Raw genomic sequence first — 27239 nt, forward strand, 5'->3', positions numbered from 1 at the left:
TGTAGGGTAACATGTAGGCAATGGTATACCCACTCCCTTGTTTTGATATTAGTACTCTTTATTTTGCGGGTAGTACATTTCCTGCTGTTACCTGGGCAGAAAATATTATAATAAAGGAGTGCCAATATCAAAACAAATGAATGCAGGCATCATCTCCCTTACAATATCATATGCTGTCAGAATTTAGAAAGGGACCATCAGAAATCGCCTGTTGCGAAAATCCAGGGAGGGTGAACCACAGAAAAGGGAGTCTTATGGTGTGGGCTTTACACTCTATGGTTTTGCTCCTGTTTACAAAAGCAATGTGATGGAAGTGAAGACTAGCCAACAAATGATTTGAAGAGATGCAAATATGATTTATTAATCAAACTTCGTTAAAAATTTCTACTACATCCAGAAAAAGCTTCTTTTTTCTTTATGGAGGAGACCAAAACCACCATCATATACTGTTTGCTCATTAGATTAAATTATAGCTCTAACTAGAAGAGTTATTCTATTACCTTTGGGTCTTTATTCACCCTTATCTGGGAACGAAAATCACCAAGAATCATTAAGCAGCCACCTTCTTGGAAGTCACTGAATTGACAATGGTAGCGAACTCGGGGCCCTGCAACACAAATTTGAAGTGTATATTCAGTAATTAATCGAACCCACATGTTAGTTATATTACATTGTTATACAACAACAACCAATGTATCAAGTATCAACAGCAACATATACTACAACTGTACAACCTTGAATATGTAGTGTATGACTACCTATTTCTTTAGATTGCAGCATTATACATACAGAATAAATGAAAATATCGAGGTTACTTAAAGAAAGCATAATCAAGATAACACATTTCCTCTTCCTAGAAACGTGAGCAGTTTTTGAATGATGTGGAATCATTTCTCGAAGAAAAAAAAGTTAGACAGTACTAAATGCTACATAAAACCGGGACATGCATTAGAAAAAGGTTGAAATTTCATGAGCTATTTATGCTTTTTATGTATAAAAAAGAACCTTATCATATGACTCCTATTGGAGACTAACCGATGGTCTAATAAAATTAAGTGGTCTGAAGTTGAGAAGAACACCAAGGACTGGGCCTAGTGGTGCATGCTATTTTATTTTGTAATGACAAGTGGGTAGTTTGTTATCCGTTCACTGTGGCTTAACCTTGGGATTAGCCATGAGATTTAAATCTTGCCTAGGTTTAAGAATTCTCCATAAAATATGATGATTACACAATTGAAGAACACTGAATGATGGGAAGTGACAGACATCTAAGAGGAAGGAAAACTTGGGCAGACATGATGGAAAAAGGAGATGATCCTTCACCCAGTAGATGTGGTGAATGAAATTGAAGATATAAGCGGAATGCTGGTGGTATCTAGTCATGTAGGGTTTTTTCTAGCATCACACCGCAAAAAAGGCCAAATCCATAAATTCCTCCTATGGTGCACATCCGTTACACATTGTTTTTTTCTTTGAGAAAATGTAACTTTATTAATTAGAAGCGGGAGACAAGTTGTTTCCCGACACAAATACAAAAAGAAATCATCTGTTACATATTGTGTAGACAAGGAAACAAATTGCAGTGTCATTTCTTCAGCGAATGGGGTGCTATGCATCCCAATGAATCGAATATCAGAGATGATCATGCCATGGTTTCTAATTCTAGAGATGCCATATTGCACGAGTATACCTTCAAGGAAGCACCACCAACAAGAAATCCATCAATATCTTCTTGCTTCGCAAGCTCCGCACAGTTGCTTCCATTTACAGAACCTGGAACAAGTGAACATGGATTCACTATCAGAAAAAATTAATAGCAACCACAATCAGTTCAAACGCATTGACTAAAATACATGCATTGCAATGGTGATATGACAAGCAAAATAGTAGGAGTCTAGGATTGTTGACTAAGAATACTAGAATCCGAGCTGATCAAAATTTTGAGTTCCTGTGAGAACAAAATAGTAGGCCCATACAATAGTCCCAGGATATCAACAACCAAGCATTTGCCTTTTTATACTTTTGTGGTACATATCAGACAGAGATGTCCAACACATGATAACACAATAATCATAATGAACCCATGACCCACCATTTTTATATTTTTTTTCTAGCATTCTATATAGGAGCTGCTAACCCTCACTGTCAAGAGGTGAGACTAATATCTCGTCTGAGGCTTTTGCTCATCGCCCTATATGAAGAAAAGGTGAGAGGTAGCCTTTACCTTCAATAAGATATTTATATATTTAGAGCAAATTTCTATTCAGATGGATATTTTAAGTTTTTAACTACGAAAAACTTTTGTTTACATAATAATGCACGTAATAGGCCAGCACAGGTGCACGGGAAGCGACGAGTGAGCAAGGTGGGAAAAGACCAAGGGCGTAATGCCATGGGAGAGCAGAGGTCATGGCAGCATGAACGTTGGCTTGTGGTGGGACCTTGCACCCTTGCCAATATCCAAGACCCATTAGCAAAAACAGTATTATCGCATGGAGCAGCAAGGTTTGCATGGTGATCATGTGAACAAGATTGGCGAAGACGTGCAAAGAAAGTTGGACCACCCAAATCAAATTCGACAGTCCGAGAGGCTTAAGAGGCTCCATAAGTGACATGTGCTGGTCAAGTGACTTGTATTAGTTTTGTTGGTTATAATTCAGTTGTAAAAGGCTTTCCCTCTCTTTTGGATTTGAATTACAGGACAAATTTGGTGGAGAATTTCCAGTAAGAGAGAATTCTGCTGAGACTGAGAGAGAGAGAGAGAGAGAGAGAGAGAGAGAGAGAGAGTTGTTGGCAAGAGATTGCCTTTCTCTTTTCTTTTACTTATCTTTACCATGTTTCAAGCAAGGATTTTTGTTGTTTCAGAGAAATTTGCGTCTCCTTGCAGATTCTATTTGATTTCAATTCAAGAAGCCCCAGTGAAGGGCTGAAGTTTTGCTATTACAGTTCTCTGCTGGAGGTTTTTATTTTATTTCATTTTGGGGGGGGGGGGTGAATTTCACTTGAACTCTACAGTCTGTAACTGAATCTCGAGCTCTCAGTTGCATTTCAGATTTGTGTGAATTTTCATGAAAGTAAGCTGAATTTTGCAAGGAATTATCGGATCAAACATTCTCGGTTAAAACTAGTTGAAATTTGGTGAAACCGAGTACCAGATTTGAGTTCTACAAGTTCCAGATCAGGAATTCAGCCATTACAATTTTCATTTTGGAGTTAAATCTCATAAGTTCTAAGCTGAAGTGGGAATTTTATCAGTAATTGTGAAGAAACCGAGATTGTTGTGAACTTCTTATAGCAGAATTTTGCTATAGAATTCACTGAATTCTGCTAGTCTCTGGTTGTTATCTTTTTCAGTGTAATTCATGGTTATTTCCAGTCATTTGTGAATGAATATAAACTAGACCTGAGAGAGGTCTGAATTTTTGGCTGGTGAAGTTGTTTCAGAAGTCAGAAGACTATTCTAAGCCTGAGAATTGGTTGATAAATCACACAATGACATAAAAACTACATCAAATAGACAGCTTAACATCTTTGAGAATTGAAAAGCTGCACCTCTTGCTAGCTTGTGGACTTGTGATCTTAACTTCATTTGATAGTTCAAAAATATTCTCAGCCGAGAGTGGATCTCAGGCCTGAAATTTGCAAAATCCTGGCCAGTTTTGGCATTGGTTTCATCCTCAAGCGAGAGCTACTTAGATCCAGTTGTAAATTGAGAAATTTTGGTTTTTTTGACATTGAATATACTCTCACAGAGAGCTAATTATTTATATACCTGATAATTTGGGCTCAATATCAGCAGAAGAAAGCCAGAGCTATTACACAACCTGAGAACAAGTGATTTTTCTGCTTGCATTTGACCATTGTTTTAGAAACAAGCGCCGAATTAGTTCACAATTCTGACTTAGTTGAGCCTAATCAATTTGATCATTCGCCAGTACTTTTAAAGAGGGATTCCTCTAGTTAGAACTCTTCACCTGATCATTGTTTGTGAAATTCATTAATTAATGCTCTGTAATTGAATATTGCCTCAATTGAACTTCCATATATTGGGCACCTGCTAGCTCTTTTGAAACAAAGCTTGTCTTATCTTTCTAGCACCACTAACCTCGCTTCCACATTGCATCAAAAGTGATATTAGAGCATTAATCAGAGTTTCTCAGCTTTGCGAGCAGAGCAGTCCGAAATTTTGACTTGGCTGAGGTTTCTTGCAGAATAGTATTTCATGGCACTGAGGAAAGGAATTGACATAGATCATATGACATCTGCACCCGATGCAACTATGGGGAATGTGGATTGTGCTCATATAATGCAAATCTTGCTCCAAAACCAACAGAGACAAGAGGAAAGTGACAGGAGACATGATGCAAAGATGGGTGAGATACGGAACTTGACTCAGAAAGTTGATAAATTGAATCTACCACCGAATAGCCCTCTTCCTAGATCGGAACCAGACTTCCAAAAAGGGGAGCAAGATGATTTTGAGGTTAGGATGCCAAGGAGAGCAGCTCCAAGGCAGAATTTCCAGCCGCATTAAGGTCAACATTGGGAATCCAGCATCAAGATAGAAATTCTTTAATTCTATGGGGGATTGGATGCTGAAGATGTGTTATCTTTGATGTGCAATGTTAAGTTTTTAATGGACAGTTTTTCAGAACTGGCAATTATTGACGGCAATTTATCAAATGTGATAAGATGGATTCTGTCAGAGAGACACCATGGCAGTGGTGACTGTGATCGAGGATGTACTAGACTGTATTGAGAGTCATCATTTCTCCTTTCAGCAAACCCTTCATCCAGAGAACTCAGAAGCAGATGATCTTGCACGCAATGAAGTTTACCATGTGGAGATATTAGTTTGAGATGACCATCCTTTTTGAGATCTCCCTGGATTTGTGGGAATCCTTTTGTTGCCATCTTTTTCTTGTTTGATGCTTCCATCCGGCGACCATCTTGGTCATTGGTGGTTTGTTGGATTTTGCAATGTTTCAAGTTCGGTTTCGATGTGTTTTGTTTGTGACGGAAATGGAAACATGTTCAGATGGAAAATTTGGTGGAAATCATGTAAAATGATGGAAACACTCACATAAGAAAAAAATCACCTTCAATGGTTTAATAACATCGAACACCTAGTTTCATTTTCAAAAAAAAAAAACATCGAACACCTAGTGACATGCGTACCACATTTTACATGTAATTCATATAAATATTTATACAGAATACATACACCACATTTCACATGCAATCCATATTAATATAATTATGTAAACATGTTGATATAGTATACTCGCAATACAATTATAAGTTTTGATTTCATGCATTTCAGTTTTGGTATGTGTTTCAGTGCGGAGAGAAACAAAAACATTTCGGTCATTTTGTTTCAGTTTCGGTGGAAATTTAAAACCATGGTGTTTTGCTCTTTTAATAAATTTGTCTGTTGTTGAATAATGTAAGTGTAGTTTAGGCATTAGTTGTAGGATAGAGGGTATTATTGTTATTGTACATTGGATGCCCTATTTGGGCCAATATATACATCATTTACATGAGGAGCTCCCTAGTGGAGACTCTTCATATCTCTACTCCTCTTCTTCTTCCTCTTTTCTAACCCTAACTCAATTTCTAACATGGTATCAGAGCAAAGATCCTAGGGAAGAAAGAAGAAGAAGAGTTTCATCCATCACGCCATTCTCATTTTCTCTATGCCTCTTGCACTCCATTCTCTTGGTTTTATTTTTTTCTTATTTTGGAGTTGCCGTAAACTCCATAGCTTTTGTTCGAAAAAATCTCCTTCCAAAATCCCTAAAATCTCTAAAACCCTATTTTTCTCTCCCTAGATTCTCTCTTCCACGCAAACCCTTCTCTCTTTCTTGGGAAATCTCAGAAAATCTCTCTCGTATTTACTCTCTCTCTCTCTCATTTGGGTTGCCGTATGGAGTGTTGTCTTCTTGTCCTTCACCCTCATCTTTGTTTTTCTCCCTATATTTGTTGTGTTTCATGTCTTTTGTCTTCCTCTTACAGGCGACGATCTTTTCCCGTCGACCTCTCCTTTCCAGGCGATGGTGTCCCCATCGTTGGTCGTCTCCTTTTCAGGCGACGATGTTCATGCCGTCAACCTCGTCTCCAGACGATGATTTTCTCATCGTTGGTTGGTTATCTTCTCCCTCCTTTTCTAGGCGATGGCTTCCATATCCATCGTTGGTCGGCTCTCTTACAGGCGACGGTCTTTTCCTGTCGACCTATCTTTTTCGGGCGATGGTTTCCCCATCGTTAGTCGGCTCTTTTCAGGTGACGATGTTCAGGCCGTCGACCTAGTCTCCAGACGATGGTGTCCCCATCGTTGATTGGTTATCTTTTCCCTCATTTTCTTCTTGTATTTAAGCGACGATGTTCGTATCGTCGACCTTGTCACCAGACGATGGTTTCTCCATCGTTGGTTGGTTATCTTCTCTATCTCTTCTTCTCTCCAAGCAATGGTTTCCCCATCGGTGGTTATCTCCTATTGGCAATATCACGAAGAATAAAGAGAGACCGTCTATACCCATATACAAATTGATGTTTTCATAAGGAAGCAATCGAAGGCTTTCCACAAGTTGAGATTTGGCCGTAGAAGGATCGAATTGTATCCGAGGAACAGGGGGATACAAAAAATGTAATAAGAGAGGCGCACAGACCAATCAATCGTATCGGTCGTATTCTTGAATTTTGGAATGAAGTGTGGTGTTGCTTTTTTTTTTGTGAAAGATGAAGTGTAGTGTTGCTTAGATGGTGTTCCTGCTGATGATGCTTCGTCGTTGCTCACGTGCACACCTTTGGTGTGCCTTTTTTGCTCGATGGATCGTTGCTCTTCTCCTGGCAAGGTGTACAGTTCGATCCTTTGTGGTTCTAGACTTATTTGTCGGGTTCTCATTAAGAGAGACAGCCGGTTATGACTGCTCTCGCCGTAGTGCTACTTCAGGGGGAGCTGTTCATTTTTTGTGGCCGCTAATCTCGACGATCGTACTCTCATAGTGGCCGTTATCTTTTGTTATGCTTTCCTTATGTTCCACCACACCAGCTTGAGGAGTGTTATACCAAGCTAGATGTGTGTATGAGATTATGTACTTTTTGTTATTATTTAGTTGTTTGTTGTAGTTTTCTTTGTACCAAGCTGGAGTTCCATAGCATATACACTCCAGCTTGAGGGAGAGTGTTGAATGATGTAAGGGTAGTTTAGGCATTAGTTGTAGGATAGAGGGTATTATTGTTATTGTACATAGGATGCCCTATTTGGGCCTATATATACATCATTTACATGAGGAGTTCCCTAGTGGAGACTCTCCATATCTCTACTCCTCTTCTTCTTCCTCTTTTCTAACCCTAACTCCATTCTAACAATCTTCACTCAAAAAAATTGTGTGGGACCATCACCCACCAAGGGACCCACATACAAAGAGGTTAACATGAACAAAAGGCTTCGTTTATTTGGGTTTTATTATCTTTAAGGGTTTAAGGGTTCAGTAGTTTATGACCAAGGGTTTGAATTAAAAGTGCCTTAGTTGTTTTCCAAAATACAAGTTTAAAGTGAAGGGTATTTTGGTTCTTTCACATTTCATTATGTTAAATGTTTGTGGGTTTAAATAAAGACGGGAGGCCTTATGAAGGTTTTAAATTTAGGTTTTAATTTCTTGGTTCTTTTTTAAGGCTTCCAATCTCTAGGGGCTTTTGATTTGGATTGGAACCTTTATATGCTGGATTTTGATACTTCAACTTCTAGTAAGATCAGCTTTACTCTCGTGTCTACTGTTTGGCCATTTATTTTCTGTTTTATTTAATTACTCTAGCTTGAATCTCGTAAATCTGTTCTAGATCTGTGCTACTCATGATTTTGGATTTGATTTTCATGCTCTAGAAATCTTTTATTGCATTACATCAAATCTATATTTTTTGGGCAGTTTGAATGCTATTTTTGGAATATTTTTGTATGAAAATCCCTTCCTGGGACTGCATCAGAGACAGTGAGACACAGTGCAGTACTCAATTTACAATGCAGTAAATAGCTTTTCCACGGAGCACAGCATGTCATGTATCTGATCAGCACATTATTTTTTGAAAACTGAAATATCTAGTGTTTACACTTCATATGATCTGTTTGTCTGTTTGTCCAAGTGAATACACATGATTATGCTATTTTATTGTTACAGATTGAATTGAGAAACTTTAAAAACCATACAAATGAATGTGAAACATGCTCAACTCAACTCAACTCAACAAAGCCTTTGTCCCAAACTAGTTGGGGTCCGCTAAATGAATCATTTAGAAAAAAAATTCATGAAGCAGATAAAAGGAATCTGCCTGTCTCTAATCCTGGTTCTAGTTGGGTTCTTCTACGTGGATCATTTTCGTCCATTCTATCCTATCCAAGGTCATGTTCTCTGTTATGTTCCTAGTTATCAAGTATTTCCTCATTGTTTCTACCCAAGTTGTTTTCGGTCTGCCCCTACCTCTTTTTACTCCATCAATTTGGCACGAGTCGCCTATTCTCACCAGAGCATCCAAAGGCCTACGTTGGATATGTCCAAGCCATCTTAAGCGATGCTCTCTCATCTTCTCCTCAATTGGTGCCACCCCCACCTTTTTACGAATGTCTTCATGTTTAATTCTATCTAACTTTGAGTGGCCGCACATCCATCTAAGCACTCGCATCTAAGCCTTTGTCTTAAACTAGTTGGGGTCAGCTAAATGAATGTGAAACATAGTTGTTCTTTTTTCTTTTTCTTTTTTGAAACATATCTGTTCTATGTTTGATAATATCACATATTAGAGATATAATATGCCAATTATAGCCCAGAATCTAGATCAATGATAGTTTTCAATCTTCACGGTGCAGAAATTGCAGTTGGACAAGGAATACCTCCGTAGATAATACGTGTTTTGGATGAAACTTCTGCAGAGACATTCTTTTTTAGCCAATCACGGATGGCAACATGTACTTCCTGAGCCTGCTGCGGAGTGGCCACCTTACCTGTGCCAATTGCCCAAACAGGCTCATATGCAATGACTACATCATCCCAACCAGGCACATTATCTGCATGCATCAACACATCCAAAACCAGTAGCCAGTAATTCCTGTAGTATTTTTCCATAAATAACTCCCCAATACTATCTAATTTCACAAGAAAATAGACACGACAAAAAACAAAAGCCCACCTGCAAAAGCCTTCATCTGTTGGAAACAGACATCAAAAGTTTTCCCGGCTTCTCTTTCTTCTAACTTCTCTCCTATACAAGCAATTACCTTGAGATTTTGGCTCAAAGCATAAGCAGCTTTCTTCCCAATGAACTGAAAATGGCCAAGGTTTCAGTCAAATTCTGAACTTATAATAACGTCAATTTGGATACAAATTTTGGGTAAACTGCAAGCTAAGAAGCCCTTATAGATTTCAGTTTACCCATAAATTGCAGCCAAGATGAAATTGGGTTGCAGACCCGATATGAACATTTGGAGAGCATTATGAAATTAAATGTAACTGGAAATGGGAACGCATCTTCGGGGATAATTTTGAAATGATTACCTGATCATCTTCACCAATAACATGTCTCCGCTCAGAATGCCCAAGAATAACCCATTTGCAGCCAATATCATTCAATTGCTCCACACTAAACATGGGATAATGAAAGATTGATAATGATATGATAATAAAAGAATCAAGAAACAAGCCGCAAAGTGGAAAGATCCTTGATTCCTCATCTCTCTCTCTCTCTCTCTCTCTCTCTCTCTCTCTCTCTCTCTCTCTCTCTCACACACACACACACACACACACACAGAGTGTTTTTCATTGCAGACCCACATTTATGTGAACCTACTCTTGGAATGTCAAATTCTAAGTAGGAAACTGACGGGTACCAAGCAACTTATAAATGATCCAATTAATTTTTCACTTAAGTCTAAAAATCTAGTATACATAAAAAAAATAGAACATTGAGATAGAAAAGGACAAGTTTCTTGTGTTCACGAGCAGATAGACAACCTGATTTCTCCAGTGAAAGCTCCACCTTTTCCAACCCAAGAATTCTGAGCAGATATCTCTATCCGATCAGTCAATGAGTTCTTTACTTGGTCAATATATATAAATGGAGGGGCTACAACAACATCTGCATCCTCAAAAAAAAAAAAAAATCAACAAGGAGAATAAAAGCTAGAAGGGGATGTAGGGCATCTGCTTGCTACCATACGTAAAAGCTATAAAAGTAGGACATCTGCTTGCTACCATATGTAAAAGCTAGAAGGGGATGTGTACAAAAAGAATATGCATGCATATAATACAATAGCCAAACATTCTATGGTGGCAATAAGCGGACTGCTCTATCATGTCTAAATACCCTAACATTTCTCTCCCAGTATATTAGATTGCAAAATTCTGGATAAGATTCAACCAAGTTCCCTCATTTTTAGGAGTAATCTAAAACAAGAGGTTCCAACTTCCAATGGTATGTGGATACTTTGGAAAAGGAAGCAGAGTACTGGCACTTTGACCGAACTATAAAAGTAGGGCATCTGCTTGCTACCATATGTAAAAGCTAGAAAGGGATGTATACAAAAGGAATATGCATGCATATAAAACAATAGCCAAACATTCTATGGTTGCAATAAGTGGACTGCTCTATCATGTCTACATACCCTAACATTTCTATCCCAGTATATTAGATTGCAAAATTCTGGATAAGATTCACCCAAGTTCCCTCATTTTTAGGAGAAATCTAAAACAAGAGGTTCCAACATCCAATGGTATGTGAAAACGTTGGAAAAGGAAGCAGTCGAACTATTAGAGATTGGGGATTCCTTGCTTACTTTGTAGCCTGTATTACTTTTTTCAGTTCTATTTCTCTTTTTGAATGGATACTTTTTTCAGTTCCATTTCTCTTTTTTAATGGATACTTTTTTCAGTTCTGTACTTTGACAAAGACGCAAAAAATGTATTAGTCAAAAGCCTATTACTAAAAACACTAACGTTGAAAAAATAACTATCAATTTTCAAGACTTCATAGGTGTTGTCCAATATTTTGGGTAAAATCTATGACAGCCAGGTTAGGATATTCATGCATGAAAACAGCTTTCCGAAGTAGTGCAAATTGAAAATTCAGCATCATATCATCAACAAATGCTTGTAGGGGCAATAACTATTTCAAAGATATAAAAGGGATATAGAAGACTACAAGCAGAAGTTGCACACACATCTGTATAAGAACAAAAACCCAAATGATGAAAGTAGAAAGTTATGATCTTACCCACATCAGCCTCAAGTTTTGCACTATTCAGATCAGTAACAAGCTTGCTAATAGAGTCTTTTGTCCCATTCTACAGCAAATAACGTCAGCAAATAAAAATAGGGTCAACCAGATGAAACTAACAAGCATAAAAGGAACAACAGCATCCATCACTACACACACAAGCTACAATATTATAACAGAAAAGAAAACCAAGAAAACAAAGTCTATAGTATAGAGACAAACTTCAAGAAGTTGTAAAACTAGGGTTTAAGCATTAGCATTAAGAAAATAAAATGTTAAAAGTAAAAAAACATAAATCCATAATATTCTCAAAACTTGAAGCAACAAACATTAGAACTCAAATGCAAGCAGGGACAGAGCGAGAAATTCGCTCCGGGTGTGGGCGTGCAAATAGTGATTGTTATACAACTAAAAGAACACACAAATTGTAATTCAAATTGCTTTCAATTAAAAAAATGTGACTGATTCTCCTTGAAAGTGATACCAATTCAATGGAGTTGGGGCTTTTTAGCTGATGTCCAACATTTTGAAGGGTGATGCCCTTGTGCCAGAAAACTATATATATTTTGCATTCAGGTGAGTATTTTGTTGATCCAATTAAGTGTGTATTTTATTGGTCAAATTAAGGACACAAATTTTACGAAGCAAAAAGTGATAATGAAAGAACAAATAATATTGGTTTCCAGGTGTAAATAGATGTTCTATGTAAGAAACAAATTTCTCTGTCCCAGTAAGTTCTGTTTAAAATGAATATTCACATAGTTCTAATCTATCTATCTAAATAACAGTCTTTTTTTTTAAATGGAACTAAATAGCAGTAATTAAAGAATTTTCTACATAACTATAGCAATATCAGAACAAGCAAAACTGAAAGTAACAGTTTCCATTTGGAATTTCATGTGTATCACTCTTCACTAAACTTTACAAAATATAACATTTTAATCACGAACAAGGAACCCTTTCTTTGCTGGAATCTTGAACAAGGAACTTCAAAAGCATCAAAGCTACTATACTTGGAAGCAAAATAAAATGTGGCCCTTGTGATTGGTACTTCCAGAATGCAGTTAATGTCCAATTGTATGCAAATTCGTTGCATTTATCAAATGTCTCACACTTCTTTGTTGATGATATCTGAGAGATTAGAGGTATATTATTCTTAATTTTATTTCTATGAATTCTATAATGACAGTATATTATAATTGCTGAAACAAAGATATTTATTTTTTGAAAACTGCCCAAAACAGATGAAGCAAAAACTATTTTACATGAGCATATTGGCCTTTGATATCAAAATATCTTTTAATAATTATGCTTGTTAAAAAAAATATCTTTTAATAATTTCAAAACACTAACATTTTCTAATACGTATAAAATATATTACATCTCACTCATGTCCTTGAACAAAAGTGGCAGGCATGCATGTGTCCGAGCCTCTTGAGGTATATATTGTTTTTTCTAGGAACTATAACTGTGCATTTTGTTGGAAACACACACCAGTCTAATGCATGGATAAACAAGGCAAAATATGAAACAAATCCACATGTTCACCAATACTGCACAATCAAATACATGTGGAAGTAGGTCTATCTAAAGCAGATAATAGTCTAGCAGTGTGAAAATAATATAGATTTGTGGCATTGCATGTCAATAACTTTCTTGAGTAAGGCTTGAGCCATATCACAGTTGACTTCGTGTTTCAACCACAAGATTATGGATTCTAACCATCTTACCAACCAAAAAGAACTTTCTTCTATAAAAAATAAACTTAAAGAAGCTCAAGCTCCAATTATTGACAGATTGTGCTTCGTCCATTATTCAAGTTCCTCAAAGGGAAAATCAAGTGAAAGTAAAGAATTAACCTCTCGAGGCATTATTTGAGGCTCCACAGCACAAATAAAAAATCATCCCAAAATATCAAAAAAGAAAGAAAGATGCAATTGCCTATACAAACATAGGCACGTTAACTAGTGGGCCATTTCTATGTATTCCTTAAATTCTTTCAACAAGGTATAGCAATACCTAAAGGGAGAAAAAAGAACCAGAATAATAGGTTAAAGCTGAAAAAAGTACATAATAGAATTGAAGCAAAATCATACTTACACATTTCCAGTTACCACCAACGAAAAACTGCAACCACAAACAACAAAAGGATCAAGAACAGAAATTGTGAAAGAGGGAATGTATAGTTATAACACACGCGTGCATACAAACACGAAAACACTATATATAATACTTTTAATGCATGTACACACACACACACACACACACACACACACACACACACACACACACTGTGTGTGTGTGTATTGGATAATAAAGAGCTCCATATATTCAAACTAGTATAAACAAAACTTTTCTGTTTCATGTGTAAAGAATGAGTTCACTATTTGGAAAGAAGGTCACATTATAGCATAGGTCCTTATCGTGAAATGGCAATAATTTAATGTCCAATAACTAACAAAGGAATAAACCCAAACTTCCAGTTACATAAGACAAACCAGTGCATGTTTCAAGTAACAGAACTGATGAAATATACTCATATAATATGCTAAAAATAGTTGTTTAAAAGGTCAAAACCTTACATAAATCAAAATGAAACATACAATCAGAACAGTAATCAGAAGATAATGACTCATCTGTGATAAAAAAAAAATAACAAATTCGTGCTTACTTGCATAAATAATCCTTCGATAATAAGTTTCTTCTTGTCCATGACAATGGTTCTGGAGCTTGTTTAGGAAAACGGAGGATAAATGGAGGGTTTGTCTGATGTATTCATGTCCATATTCACTTTTTTCAATGATGGAAAAACTACTGTTAAACACAAAAAGCGGGAAATGCAACCAGAACCCATGACCGAGCTGGTCAGGAGCAATCAGAAACCAAACTACACAGACAACTCAGAGATCTTCCTCCAAGGGGAAAAAGTTTAACAACCAAGGAATCCCTAGAAATGTCACTCGAAGCTAGTGAGTCGGCCTCAGAATTAGCTGGGCCAGGGCGATAGTTGTGATGAAAGGAGACTGATGGGTCGTAATGCAATCCAACACCTCCTCGATAGGATAAAAAAATCTCTAAGATTAAATCCTTCTAGGCTCTCATTCGTTGGATCACATTGAGGGAATTGCCCTCCACTACCACCAGCTCATGAATTGAAAGGAGGGGCAACTTGATAACACACAGTAATGCAAGTCTCAAATTCATTAGAATCCTTAATTTCAATTGCTCAAGAAAAGCCCCATCTAACAATATCATTGTAATCCCTAATGACCACCCCTTTTTCCCAACAGGTCCAGGGTTCCCAAACTAGACCCATCAAAATTAAGCCTAATTACCAAGGTGAGAGAGATCCAACATAGAGTGATTGATTATGCAAAATCAAGCTAACCGAAGCACCAACCCACTCACTGTGAAAAGCTGAAAGAGGAAGCTCCAAAGGTTACCAATAACCTCAGAGTGGATTAGCTAATCACTGACCAACTCAACCTGTAATACCCCAAAATGCTTCTACATGATTTCCATCCCCCTCTTATTCGAGGATGCTTTTGTCCTTTCAGTTTAAATAGTGGTTAGGGCTTCTTAATGGGCTATAAATATCGCTTTTGGGGATTTGTGCAGGGATTAACCCTAACCCAAACGTGCACAGCCCCCAAGAGAATTGTTTTCAAGAGGCAGGAGAAGACAACCAAGATCGGAGTACGGAAAACGCAATCAGAGGTAAGATCCGTGTATTGGTCCTTAAAAACCCTAAAAAGATAATTTTGTGCTTGTGGATGATGTATTGAGGGCGTTTTCTCGTCTTTGGGAGTGTTCTTGGTAGATCTTGCGTACCTTGGGGTCGATTTTGTTCTTGAATCCCCATCAGACCCGAGATCACCTTGTTTGAACCTTCGAAATATGAATAGTATGTGATTTCGGCCTAGAATTTGATTTTCATTCCGATCCCCGTCCGGAAAGTTTCCTGGTCCGGATCGGGTTTGATGGGTTCCTTTTGTCATAAGGAATCCAATAAATCCTACCACAGACAAATCAGAGGTGTAGAGATCAAGTTTGGAGTCTTTGGACCTCCGAAAGTTATAAAAACTCGGAAAAACGGAGTCTGAGTACTGGATAGTTGACTAAGGGGGGGATAGTCTACTATCCAGCACTTGAAGTCAATCTCAGAGTGCACACTGGATAGTCAACTAACCAGTGCACAAAAACACGACTTTGACCCATTTGGTTTCAAAACTTGAATATGTGATTTCGGTTGCATCCTTTTGTGTCTATTGATTACATGGCATGATTTATGACATTAGGTGACAAACCTTAAGTCTGGGAAACCTTCAGAACAAACTTCGAGGTACGTTATAATGGATCAATTTAGTGCTTTGGTCTCTGATCGTCTTCGACCTCCATAAATCCTATGTGGAAATATGATTGATTCTCTTACTTGACCCCAACCATATGAGGGTAGCATGCTTCATTCTATGATTGATGCCTTGTGAAACATTGTATGGACTTTGAATTCGAATCCATTTTGTACTTGACTAATCTTATGAGATACAAGCAATCCTTGCATGGTATTTTGATTGAGCTATACATGGTATTTCGAATCAGATCATCTCTTGTTGATATCATTTGATATTTCTCTTCGTAATCCTTATTTACACTTCGAATATTCTTGTGAATTGTGGACCCTTCTGTGAGGCTTAGTTTACTATGAACTTAGAATCACCCTCACCAGTGGGGTTGCAAGGCTTTGGCCTATATGAACATAAGAACTTAGATCCCACCAATGGGGGACATACGTTGGCCCTGTCGACAGGTATACGAATAAGAACCAGGAACTAGCTCCGACATCGCAGACAGCCGGTGTAAAATAACATGTCATTAGAACCACGTTATATTGTGGTATATATATTATTATTCTATATGACTAAGCCGATGAACCAGAAGTACATAAGAACTATGATTCCCTTTGAATGAGAACTTCGAACCTTTGATCTCGGTGTAAGAAATTCGACCCTTTCATCCCTTTGTATAAGAATTTCGAACATTGGATCCCTCTTTATAAGAACTTTGTACCATTGAACCTTTGTGTGTAAGAACTCCAACCTTTGACCCTTTGTATAAGAACTTTATCTATTTGACCCTTGGGTATAGAAACCTTGTCCTTTGTATAAGAACTTTGTTCCTTCGATCCTTTGTATGTCTTCTCTTTTGAACATCGACATTTTAGAATTTGTTTTGCATACCTTCAACCACTCACTGTTTGGATGTGATCCCTTCGGCTTATGCGCTTTATCATATTACTTAGAACATATGTAAATCTTCGGAATTTTGGCTTACCATACTTTGGTTTATGTATCATTCTTTGGATTCATTTTGGCATGCTAACCTCAACTGAATTGATTTATTATCACGTATTTGAGCTTCGACTGACTGTGGATTAGCATTTTTCAGACAGATCCTCATGGTGTTGACAAAGGAGTTGAGGCCATGCTCACATTTTAGTGGATTTCTCTTTTATTTGCTAGTGAGTACTTTTGGACAGATGTAATAAACTGTGTTAATTATTTTCGTTTATGGGTAAGATGGGAATGTGAGAGTTTGACTCACTGATTTATGTAAGACCTGGTTATTGTGTTAGTATCTATTTTGCTATGGATGGTTCTGACAGTGCTTTGCTAGCCTTGTATACTTGTGGAGTTGACTTTGTAGGTGTGCGGCGCTATCATGCCCTCGACCGTGTCTACGGTTTGGGAGCGTGACACGGTCAATGCACAGCACATAATGTATCTATTCACAGGATTAGATTACGAGGGATCAGCTAATTATCAAGAGAGACTCCCCCAATGTGATCAAATGATTGAGAGATGATGTTAGACACCTCTCGAGATTAGCAGACACTATTGAGATTCATGATACCTTGGACAGACACTTCATAGAGCTTCGACATGTGTGGCGATCTCCCAACACGAAAGCAAGAGCTCTAGCACGAGGTGGGCTCTCGAGGGAGATTACTACTTTGCTTGACCAGATCCTCTGAGAGCTTTGCATCTGTCACTAGATCCCTAGGATCCACTTTTGTGTGTTGATTCTTTTTTCCCCATTTTGTATTTCATTTCTCTCTTGTTGTACTTGAACATCTCGGTCATTGGAGCATCGCCTCTTTCTTTAATAAAATTTTAACCATTAAAAAAATTATATTCCTTACTATTTTTTGAATGGTATTCCTTACTATTTTTATTTTTATTTTATTTTTTTTTAAAGATGACAAATTTCATTAATTCTTAAATTGCATTCAGGACCAGAAGTCCCAACCTGTGATACAATAGACAATTTGGCATGGACATACCCAATACCTATGCAAGGTAAACCATACAAATATAACAAACAAACATAAAAATCCCTTTTCCTTCTTTTCTACCCTGCTTACATTGAACTACCTAATGCATTGCAAAAACTTTCAACTGTCCTTCTGAGAATACCCAAAAAATCCCTTTCCTTACTATTTTTTATTGTTCGTGCCTGATTCTAACACCATTGATAAAGATTCACCTTTTTAGGAATCTAGAGGGTAGGGAATCTACAGACATGATTGATAGATGATGTTAGACACCTCTCAAGATTAGCAAACACTATTGGGATTCAAGATACCTTGGACAGACTGCATAGAGCTTCGACATGTGTGGCGATCTCCCAACACGAAAGCAAGAGCTCTAGCACGAGGAGGGGTCTCGAGGGAGATGACTACTTTGCTTGACCAGGTCCTCTGAGAGCTTTGCATCTGTCACTAGATCCCTAGGATCGACTTTTGTGTGTTGATTCTTGTTTCCCCATTTTGTATTTCATCTCTCTCTTATTGTACTTGACTATCTCGGTCATTGGAGCATCGTCTCTTTCTTTAATAAAAATTTTAAACATTAAAAAAAAATTATTCCTTACTATTTTTTGAATGGTATTCCTTACTATTTTTTATTGTTTGTGCTTTTTGTTTCTTTCCTAATTCTTAACACCATTTATAGAGATCCACATTTTTAGGAATCTAGAGGGTAGAGAATCTACAGATATGATTGAGAGATGATGTTAGACACCTCTCGAGATTAGCAGACACTATTGAGATTCAAGGAACCTTGGACAAACACTGCATAGAGCCTCGACATGTGTGGCGATCTCCCAACACGAAAGCAAGAGCTCTAGCACGAGGTGGGGTCTCGAGGGAGATGACTACTTTGCTTGACCAGATCCTCTGAGAGCTTTGCATCTGTCACTAGATCCCTTGGATCCACTTTTGTGTGTTGATTCTAGCTTCCCCATTTTGAATTTCATTTCTCTCTTATTGTACTTGACAATCTCGATCATTGGAGCATTGCCCCTTTCTTTAATAAAAATTTTAACCATTAAAAACATTCTATTCCTTACTATTTTTTATTGTTTATGCTTTTTGTCTCTTTCCTAATTCTTAACACCATTTATAGAGATCCACATTTTTAGGAATCTAGAGGGTAGAGAATCTACAGGCGTGGAATAGGACTATTTCCCATTGATTCTTATTTATAGGACTGCATTCCTTCTTTTTTTGGGTTTCTTTTGTTTCTTTCTCAACTTTCTTTGCTATCTTCCTCCGCCAATCTTTAAGTCCAGTCCTTGTTATTTTTTATTTGCTTCTTTTTGTCTCTTTCCTAACTCTCTCCCTACTATCTTCCTTCATGAATTTCAAGTTCTTCCCTCTCCCTCCCATGTAATTTTTTAAAATTTATTATTGTTGGATATATCTAATAAGCCTGAGGGCATAGTTGTAATTGTGCTTATCTCTCTTTTAATAAATATATTAGTGAAGGGGAGTTTCTACCCTAACTCACTTTTTCTTCTCTGAACCTCTCTCTCAACATGGTTTCAGAGCCCTACGGTTCTAATCCCTAGGGTTCCCCTTTAGCCTCCATCTTCTCCATCCCAACACTAAAACCCTCTCCTTAATCTCTCACCCTCACTTCTCTCCCTCATCTCTCTCCCTTCCTAAACCCTAACCCTAACCCAACCCAATCCCCACGCCTCTATCTCTCCACCCTCAACCCAAAACCCCCCCACCAGCACGCTCAACCTCACGCCTCTTCCTCACCTCCATAACCCGCTACAGTACCTCCCCTCCAGCCCTCGACACCCCTACTTCCTCAAAATTAAACATAAATAAACAGACATAACCCTAGTTCTTCACTCCTCTTCTTCGTTTTCATTCTCATGTGCTGATTTCGGTCGGCTCTCTTCACTTTCTCTTTGCGAATTCTTCCCGCCTTCGGCATGTCTCCCTCTCGGTTCCTATCTGTGGCCCGTCGAGCCGGACTATGAGTCATTCTATTTGATTAGTTGGTTTGTACATCGCCTTCTTTTTCCTCTTTGTAGCCGCTAGTTGTTGGTATTTTAGTCTCTCGTCACTTGTTGTCCTTATGGATCCACACGTCATTGTGGACCCCTCTCTTGGCATGACCACGGATGTCCGTGCTGCCCCCACCACCTTCGGCCACTTCTTCCTCGTCATTACGAGAGGCATATTCACAAGCGCAGCAGTGCCTTGATGACTCATCTTCCAGCCTCCCTTCTGATAGTTCGACTCTCATATCTTCTAATGGTATTGGTGGCTCCAGGCCACCCAGAGGAGGTGGCTCCTTTCCCCGGGCTCGTGGACATGGCCGTCCTTACTGTACTCATTGCCATCGGGATAGCCACCAGATCGAGACATGCTACACGCTTCATCCTGAGCTTCGACCACCTCGATCAGCTCATCTCACTGCTTATGGCCCATCTGATAGCGTGACTCATACACCTGGTTCTTCTTCAGTTGATGAGTCCTTTACTTTCATGAGGGCAGATTATGAGGAGTTGCAGCGGTTTAGACATAGTGCTTCACAACCCACTGCCGGGTTGCCCAGCCAGGTAGCTCACCCACGACCTTACTCTCTAGCTCCAGGTCATGGGTTATTGACTCGGGAGCCTCCAATCACATGACTGGTAACTCTTCTCAGCTATCATCTTTTCGTTCTATTCCCACCGGCTCTCAGACCATTACCCTTGCTGATGGGTCCACTTCCCCATCACTGGTATTGGTACAATATGTCCCTCGCCTAATATTTCCTTATCATCTGTACCATGTGTCCCTAAATCTCCATTTAGTTTACTTTCTGTCAGTCAATTAACGAAAAATCTTCAGTGCTCCATCTCATTCTATCAATGGTATTGTGTGTTTCATGATCTTTCGACTGGGAAGACGATTGGATCAGGTCGTGAGGTGGATGGACTTTACCGCCTTGACTGCAGCCGTTCTCCTACAGCCTTGCATACCTCGGTTGACGCCTATCAGTGGCATTGCCCTCTTGGTCATCCATCTCTTCAGCGCCTTCAGCAGACATCATTTATTCCTTCTTCAGTCTCTCCGTTCCAGTGCGAGTCGTGTGAACTCGGGAAGCACCACCGGGTGTCCTTTCCTTCACGAGTCATTAATCGAGTCGATAGTCCTTTTCTCTTAGTTCATTGTGATGTATGGGGGCCCTCTAGGATCGCATCACATAATGGATTTCGGTATTTCGTTGTTTTTATTGATGACTACTCGTGTATGACATGGCTATATTTGTTGAAAGACCGCTCTCGGGTCTTCACTGCTTTTCAGAACTTTCATGTTGAAATAAAGAATCGGTTTAATTGCAATATTAAATGTCTTCGCACTGATAACGCTCGCTAGTTTTTCTCTTCCACACATGGGTTTCAGGATTACCTTTCAGGTCATGGAATTATTCATCAGTCCTCTTGTGCCTACATGTCTCAGCAAAACGATATCGCTGAAAGAAAATTGAGGTACTTACTTGAAGTTACTCGCACAATCATGTTTCAAATGCGACTCCCTAAGTCTTTTTGGGGGGAGGCCGTGTTGACGTCCTGTTTTCTTGCAAATCGTCTTCCCTCTCCTGTCCTTCGTGGCTCTTCTCCCTTTCAGCTGCTATACCCTCAGCAGGATCCTTTCCCTCTCACCCCTCGAGTATTTGGGTGTGTCTGCTTCGTCCACCTTCTTATCCTGGTCGGGACAAACTGGATCCTCGGTCGGAACGGTATATCTTTCTAGGTTATTCTAAAACTCAGAAAGGCTACCGTTGTTTTAGTCCTCGACTAAGCCGATGGTTTGTCTCAGCTGATGTGACCTTTTTTTAATCTGAAGCTTTCTTTGATCCTTCATCTCCTCCTCTTACAAGTCCCTTGGAGAATGAGGTCACATTATTTCTTCCTTCGCTTTCTGATTCGGTTCAGGTACCCCAACAGCCTGTTACGATCACAGATCCATCGCCCTCTTCATCAGTTCCAGTGACTCGACCACCAGTTACCAAAGAATATCGGCGACGCGCGCAGAAAGACGGACCTCCACCTCCTTTACAAGATCCATCGCCTTCATCTGTCGAGGTCCCTCCCTTGCCTACTGAGGTATCTTCTCTACCCTCCTCTGCTATTGCCTCTGATTCTCCTATTGCATCCCATACTAAATCTCATTCTACTGCACATCCCATATCTCATTTTGTTTCTTATGACCGTCTGACGTCTTCTTTCCAAGCCTTTGTTTCGTCCTTGTCCTCTATTGTGTTACTAAAGTCATTATAGGAGGCTCTTCAACATCCAGGCTGACGAGCTGCTATGGATCTAGAAATGGGTGCACTCCGATCAAACCAGATATGGGATCTTGTTCCACTTCCTGCTGGGGCTCGGCCATTGGTTGTCGTTGGGTATTCTCAATCAAGTATTTTCCTGATGGGAGAGTTGAAAGGTTGAAGGCCCGTCTGGTTGCCAAGAGTTATACTCAGACATTTGGGGTTGACTATCATGAGACATTCTCGCCATTTGCGAAGATTCCTTCAGTTCACGTGATACTGTCCATGGCAGTTAATCATGGTTGGCCTCTACATCAGCTAGACGTGATACTGCAGGGTGACCTATAGGAGGAAGTTTATATGGAGCAGCCTCCAGGGTATGCTGCTCAGGGGGGAGATGTTCTCCTCTGTTTGTCGCCTTAAGAAATCACTGTATGGCTTGAAACAGTCTCCACGAGCATGGTTTGGTCGATTCAGTGAGCCTGTCATACGTTTTGGACTTAGACAGTGTGCAGTAGACCATTCAGTGTTCAGTCATCAATCTTCTGCAGGGTGCATCCTTTTGATTGTGTATGTTGATGACATCATCATTACAGGTAGCAACTCAAGGAGAATTCAGAGATTGAAGAGTTTCTTACAGGCAAAGTTTGCTACAAACGATTTGGGTCGGCTTAGATACTTTCTTGGGATAGAGGTGCCATATTTCTCTCAAGAGATATCTCTATCACAGAGAAAGTATGTATTGGACTTCCTGGAAGAAACACGGAATCTTGGAGTAAAACCTGTATCTGCGCCTATGGATCCCAGTGTGAAGCTTATTCCAGATAAAGGAGATATGTTGGAAGATCCTAGCAGGTATAAGAGACTCGTTGGTAAGCTCATATATCTCACGATTACTCGCCCAAATATCTCCTATGCAGTTGGAGTAGTTAGCCAGTTTATGAGTGCTCCTCGTACCTCTCATTGGACAGCAGTAGTTCAGATTCTCCGCTATTTGAAAGGGGCACCAGGGAAAGGACTAATATTCAAGAAAAATGGACATTTCAGGATGGAAGACTATTGTGATGCAGATTGGGCAGGATCTCCAGCAAATAAGAGATCAACAACGGGCTACTGCACCTTTGTTGGTGGCAATCTAGTGTCATGAAAAAGTAAGAAACAAGAAGTTGTTTCGAAGTCTAGTGTCGAGGCAGAATACTGAGCTATGTCCCATACGAGTGGGGAGCTTCTTTGGCTACGTTCCCTCATGACAGAGATCGATTTTCCTTCTTCTTCTTTAGCTCAGCTTTATTGTGATAATAAAGTTGCGATTCACATAGCCACCAATCTCGTCTTCCATGAGAGAACCAAGCATATAGAGGTTGATTGCCATTTTATTCGCCAGAGAATCCATAAGGGCGAGATACATGTTTCTTTTACTCGATCTGTGGACCAGTTAGCAGATATTTTCACAAAACCCTTGCCTAAGTCAAAGTTGAATGATATTTGTAGCAAGCTAGGAATGTATAATATCTGCATTCCAGCTTGAGGGGAGTGTTGGATATATGTCATAAGCCTAAGGGCATAGTTGTAATTGTGTTTATCTCTCTTTTAATAAATATATTAGTGAGGGGGAGTTTCTTCCCTTACTCACTTTTTCTTCTCTAAACCTCTCTCTCAACAATTATGTAAAATTAAGTTAGCTAATATGATGATGAATGAGAATTATGGGTTGTTATTTTTTATTCTACAACTTGATAACATTATTGATTTTTATTTTATTTTTGAAATGGTGAAAGATTTCATTAAAGAGAAAAGATTGAGGCGGTCTCAACAAAAATGAATACGGAAAAAGAAAAACAGAAATACAGAAATCAAAGAGCCCCCACAAGCAACAGAATAAAGAACTTAAGGAGGGAGAAAGTCGAACAATTCCACACCCTCCTTCAAGATTCCCTGCCTGGCTAGTCTATTGGCCTCAACATTAGATAATCGCCTGACATGAGTGAAGGATATACTTGCTTCACCAACCCTATCTAGTATCTCGTCAAAGTGGCAAATCACCAAGGGTAGAGTGGGGACCATTGAGCCATCTAATCACATTGAGGGAGTCCCCTTCTACCATCACTTTGTTCATATCCTCATTTTTCAAGAAACTTTATTCCTTGGTAAACAGCCTGCACCCCAGGTTCATTCATCAAAGACCTACTTTATCTTCAGCTAATCATTCAAAAAGCATATCAAATACCCATTCACCCTAGCAAGTTAGAGATTAATCGGAGGATAATTCCTCAAGCAGCAAAGGACCAAACTCCCTCAAGCACACTCAAATAATCTCATTACCATCCAAATCCCTCAATTAGGGTAAAGGGTTCAGTAACCGGACCAATATCAGCTTCCCTCCTTCCATCTTCCAACAACATCCAAACCAACACGACCTTCCAAACCCTTCCAAAAACAATTTCCTCCAAGACAACCCGCAAAAGTCCACCAAAAAACATTTACACCGTAAGAAAAAAACCCCTCATTTCTTCAGAGTCTTAAGCTCCCTGCTACCCCTACCTGGCGTCTTCCCCTTTTCCACCGTGTCCCGCTTCTCTATGTCCAGAAGCATCTCCTTCGTCTTCTCTACATTTCCCTCAAATCCAATGCCCAGCGTCTTACCCATTTTTTGACATCTCGTCAAATTCTTCTGAGAATGCCTACTTCTCCTTATCTAACAACTCCACATTTTCTTCCACCGTGGCCTGTTCAGCCCTTTCCAGACAACCTTTAATCTTCCACTAAGATCTGAATGCGTCTTCACTTATCTTTTTGACCCATCGTTTTATAAGTTCTCATTTTTTTATACATGCTTTTAAGATGTAGACATATTAAACCCGTTGTTAGGCTTAACATTATTTATTTTGCTACCTATTTTGTTTTCTCATGAATGTGCCAACAATGCACATAGTGCCAGATAGATCAATAGGTGAGCTTAACAACACGCATTCTTCATCCTGGTGCAGTATGCAAAATTGGACAGATTCTCTGTCCACGTTTTTTAATTCATCCTACAAGAACTATACCATATCATCAGCCATGCAAATAAGGAAAAACTACCATGCCATCTCAAAGAATCTTTACATCCTGAATATGCCCCATCATCTCCAAGACAACAAACATCATCTTCTAAGCCTTCATCAAAGAAAAATCCACACAAAATTCTGACATTTTGTAACATTAAAAAAAAAGAACACAAATCCTCTTCTACCAATCTCCAATCACAAACTTCTAGCTAAAGAGCAAGGAGTCTCCTTGTTCAGTTGTTTTTACACATCAAACTTACATAAGAAAGTCCATATACAAAACCCTAACCTAATCAACAATTCCAATGGCAGACAGCGGTGTCCATTGAAAGCAAAGTAAGAGAAATTTCACCTTCCAAAATTATTACAAAAAAACAAAAACGAATATCGTACAAAAGGTCTTTTTCCGAGATGTAAGAAGAAGAAGAAATCAGAATCTTTAGTTCTAGAATCATAAAAATGACAAAATTATTAAAAAAAAAAAGGAATAAGAAGAAGAAGATCCAGAAGAATGTAGATACAAAGAATAAACAGCAAGCAAGGATTAGAATGTGAAATTTCTTGTAAGAGAAATCTCGCCTTCCAAAATCATTACTAAACACAAAACGAATATCCTACTGAAGATCTATTTCCGAGATGTAAGAAAAAATTAGTACCAGAAATCTTTAGTTCTAGAATCTTAAAAAATTACGAAAAATATAGTAAAAAGAAAACGAAGCAAAAGATGAAACAGCAAGCAAGGATTAGAGTAAAAGAAATTTCTTACGAGAGATTCAAAAGGTGTTTTTTTTTTTTACACATCAAACTTACATTAGAAAATCCATAAACAAAATTTTAACCTAATCAACCGATCTAGCCTCCGTCCAAAATCATTACAAAAAACGAATATCCGAAATGTAAGAAAAAGAAAACAAAAATCAGAACCGGAAATCTTTAGATCCAAAATCTTAAGAAAATGACAAAAAATTAAAAAAAAAAAAAAACAGAAGAAGATCTAGAATACTGTAGAAACAAATAATCAACAGCAAGCAAGGATTAAAGTGAGAAATTATTGTTACCTTTCCGGATCCGGCCATGGAAAATACAGGTCCGGAAGGTTTTTGAGATGTGGAGAGTGTGAGATTGGAGTGAAAAAGAAGGTCGTTTGTGGAGGAAAGAGAGGGATTAAAGAAAGAGCGACGAAATCTAGAGAATTGAGGAGGAGAAGAGGAAAATGAGGGATTAGATTTTGGAGTGGAGAGTTGAGATGCGAGAGATGTGGAAACCACAGCCATTCTCGTATCCCCAAATATCTAAAATCAACGAAGATGGAGCGAGATGGGATTTTTCTTTTCTTCTAAGAATGAGAGAGACTGAGACACAAAATCTGAAATACATGTGTGCTCTCTGCTCTGTATATGGGAGGAAATATAATCCATAAAAAGGAATACAAAGTATTGAGATGATAAATTCGCACCAGCTAGAGGATTATTCACTCCCCTGTAACGTGATTTGACGTCAAAAAGCGTCAAAAAGTAGGGTAACGTGAAATAGAATTTAACGCTTTTTGACGTCACATAATCCTAAGCGGGTGCGAATCTATCCTATCTTGAGCACTATTACAGTATAGTGGGTCCCACCTTTGATTGATCTGAATCGTTAATTTTAGTGGACGGTTGATCAATAAAAGGTGGGACCCACTAGTTACAGTGGGGTCGCGCAGCTTTCATCATCCCACACCTGAGTACTTCCGGGACCCCACAACCCAAGGTCTAGACTGGAAATATTTCTTCACATTTTTTTATAATAATTTAGCCTCCATCAAGTGACACGTGTACGGTTGCCCCGAGAGAAGGACGAGAGGGAGACTTGGGCGAAGGGCGCTAGCATTCGGAGTTTCTGAGGAGAGTTGTTTTGTTTTTTGTTTTTTTTTTAACTTGTAGGATAATGCGAGAGGACTCTTTCTTGTGCCACGTGGCCAAATAAAGAGAACTAAAAAGATAAAAGGAAATAATAACAAGTGGCCCGTGAATGTAGGACGCGACCTCACCTTAATAACATGTGACACACCTAATGCGGCAAAAGTGAGGTCTCACTTTTGATTTATCCTAACCGTCCATTTCATACATAGGCTTTAATATATTGTGGCACACCTAATAGGGCATCGTGGGTCTACCCTTTGAATCATCCGAACCATCCATTTTATAGGCCTCCCTCTTGGTTTCCAATAGGCCGAAAATTATGTCAAGAATGCAATTGTAATATCCGATATAATGTATTTTTGTGTGATTGGATCATCAGTCGGCCAAAGCATGATCTAGCATGTTGACGGTTCGGA

General features: G+C 38.8%; 1 protein-coding gene across 2 annotated transcripts; it reads right to left on the reverse strand.

The window, feature by feature from the left end:
• LOC143886457 (triosephosphate isomerase, chloroplastic-like) lies at positions 1–26325 on the reverse strand. Of its 2 annotated transcripts, XR_013253825.1 has the most exons (10): positions 25981–26325; positions 13366–13392; positions 11263–11332; positions 10005–10128; positions 9549–9633; positions 9184–9316; positions 8888–9061; positions 1691–1773; positions 501–607; positions 1–287 (listed from the first exon to the last, which is right to left on the reverse strand). XR_013253825.1 is itself a non-coding variant. In XM_077390429.1 (9 exons), the coding sequence occupies exons 1-9, from the start codon at positions 26194–26196 to the stop codon at positions 551–553; spliced, it is 969 nt and encodes a 322-aa protein (XP_077246544.1). In that variant the 5' UTR covers positions 26197–26325; the 3' UTR covers positions 333–550. The 2 variants fall into 2 exon arrangements, 1 of the variants encoding a protein (XP_077246544.1); XM_077390429.1 differs by lacking the exon at positions 1–287 and having other exon boundaries at positions 333–607.
• Between the last annotated feature and the right edge of the window lie 914 nt (positions 26326–27239).

Source organism: Tasmannia lanceolata, unplaced genomic scaffold (genome assembly GCF_043159265.1).
Source record: "Tasmannia lanceolata isolate RefF3 unplaced genomic scaffold, GAP_Taslan_0.1 ptg000011l, whole genome shotgun sequence".
NCBI classification, from domain to species: domain Eukaryota; kingdom Viridiplantae; phylum Streptophyta; class Magnoliopsida; order Canellales; family Winteraceae; genus Tasmannia; species Tasmannia lanceolata.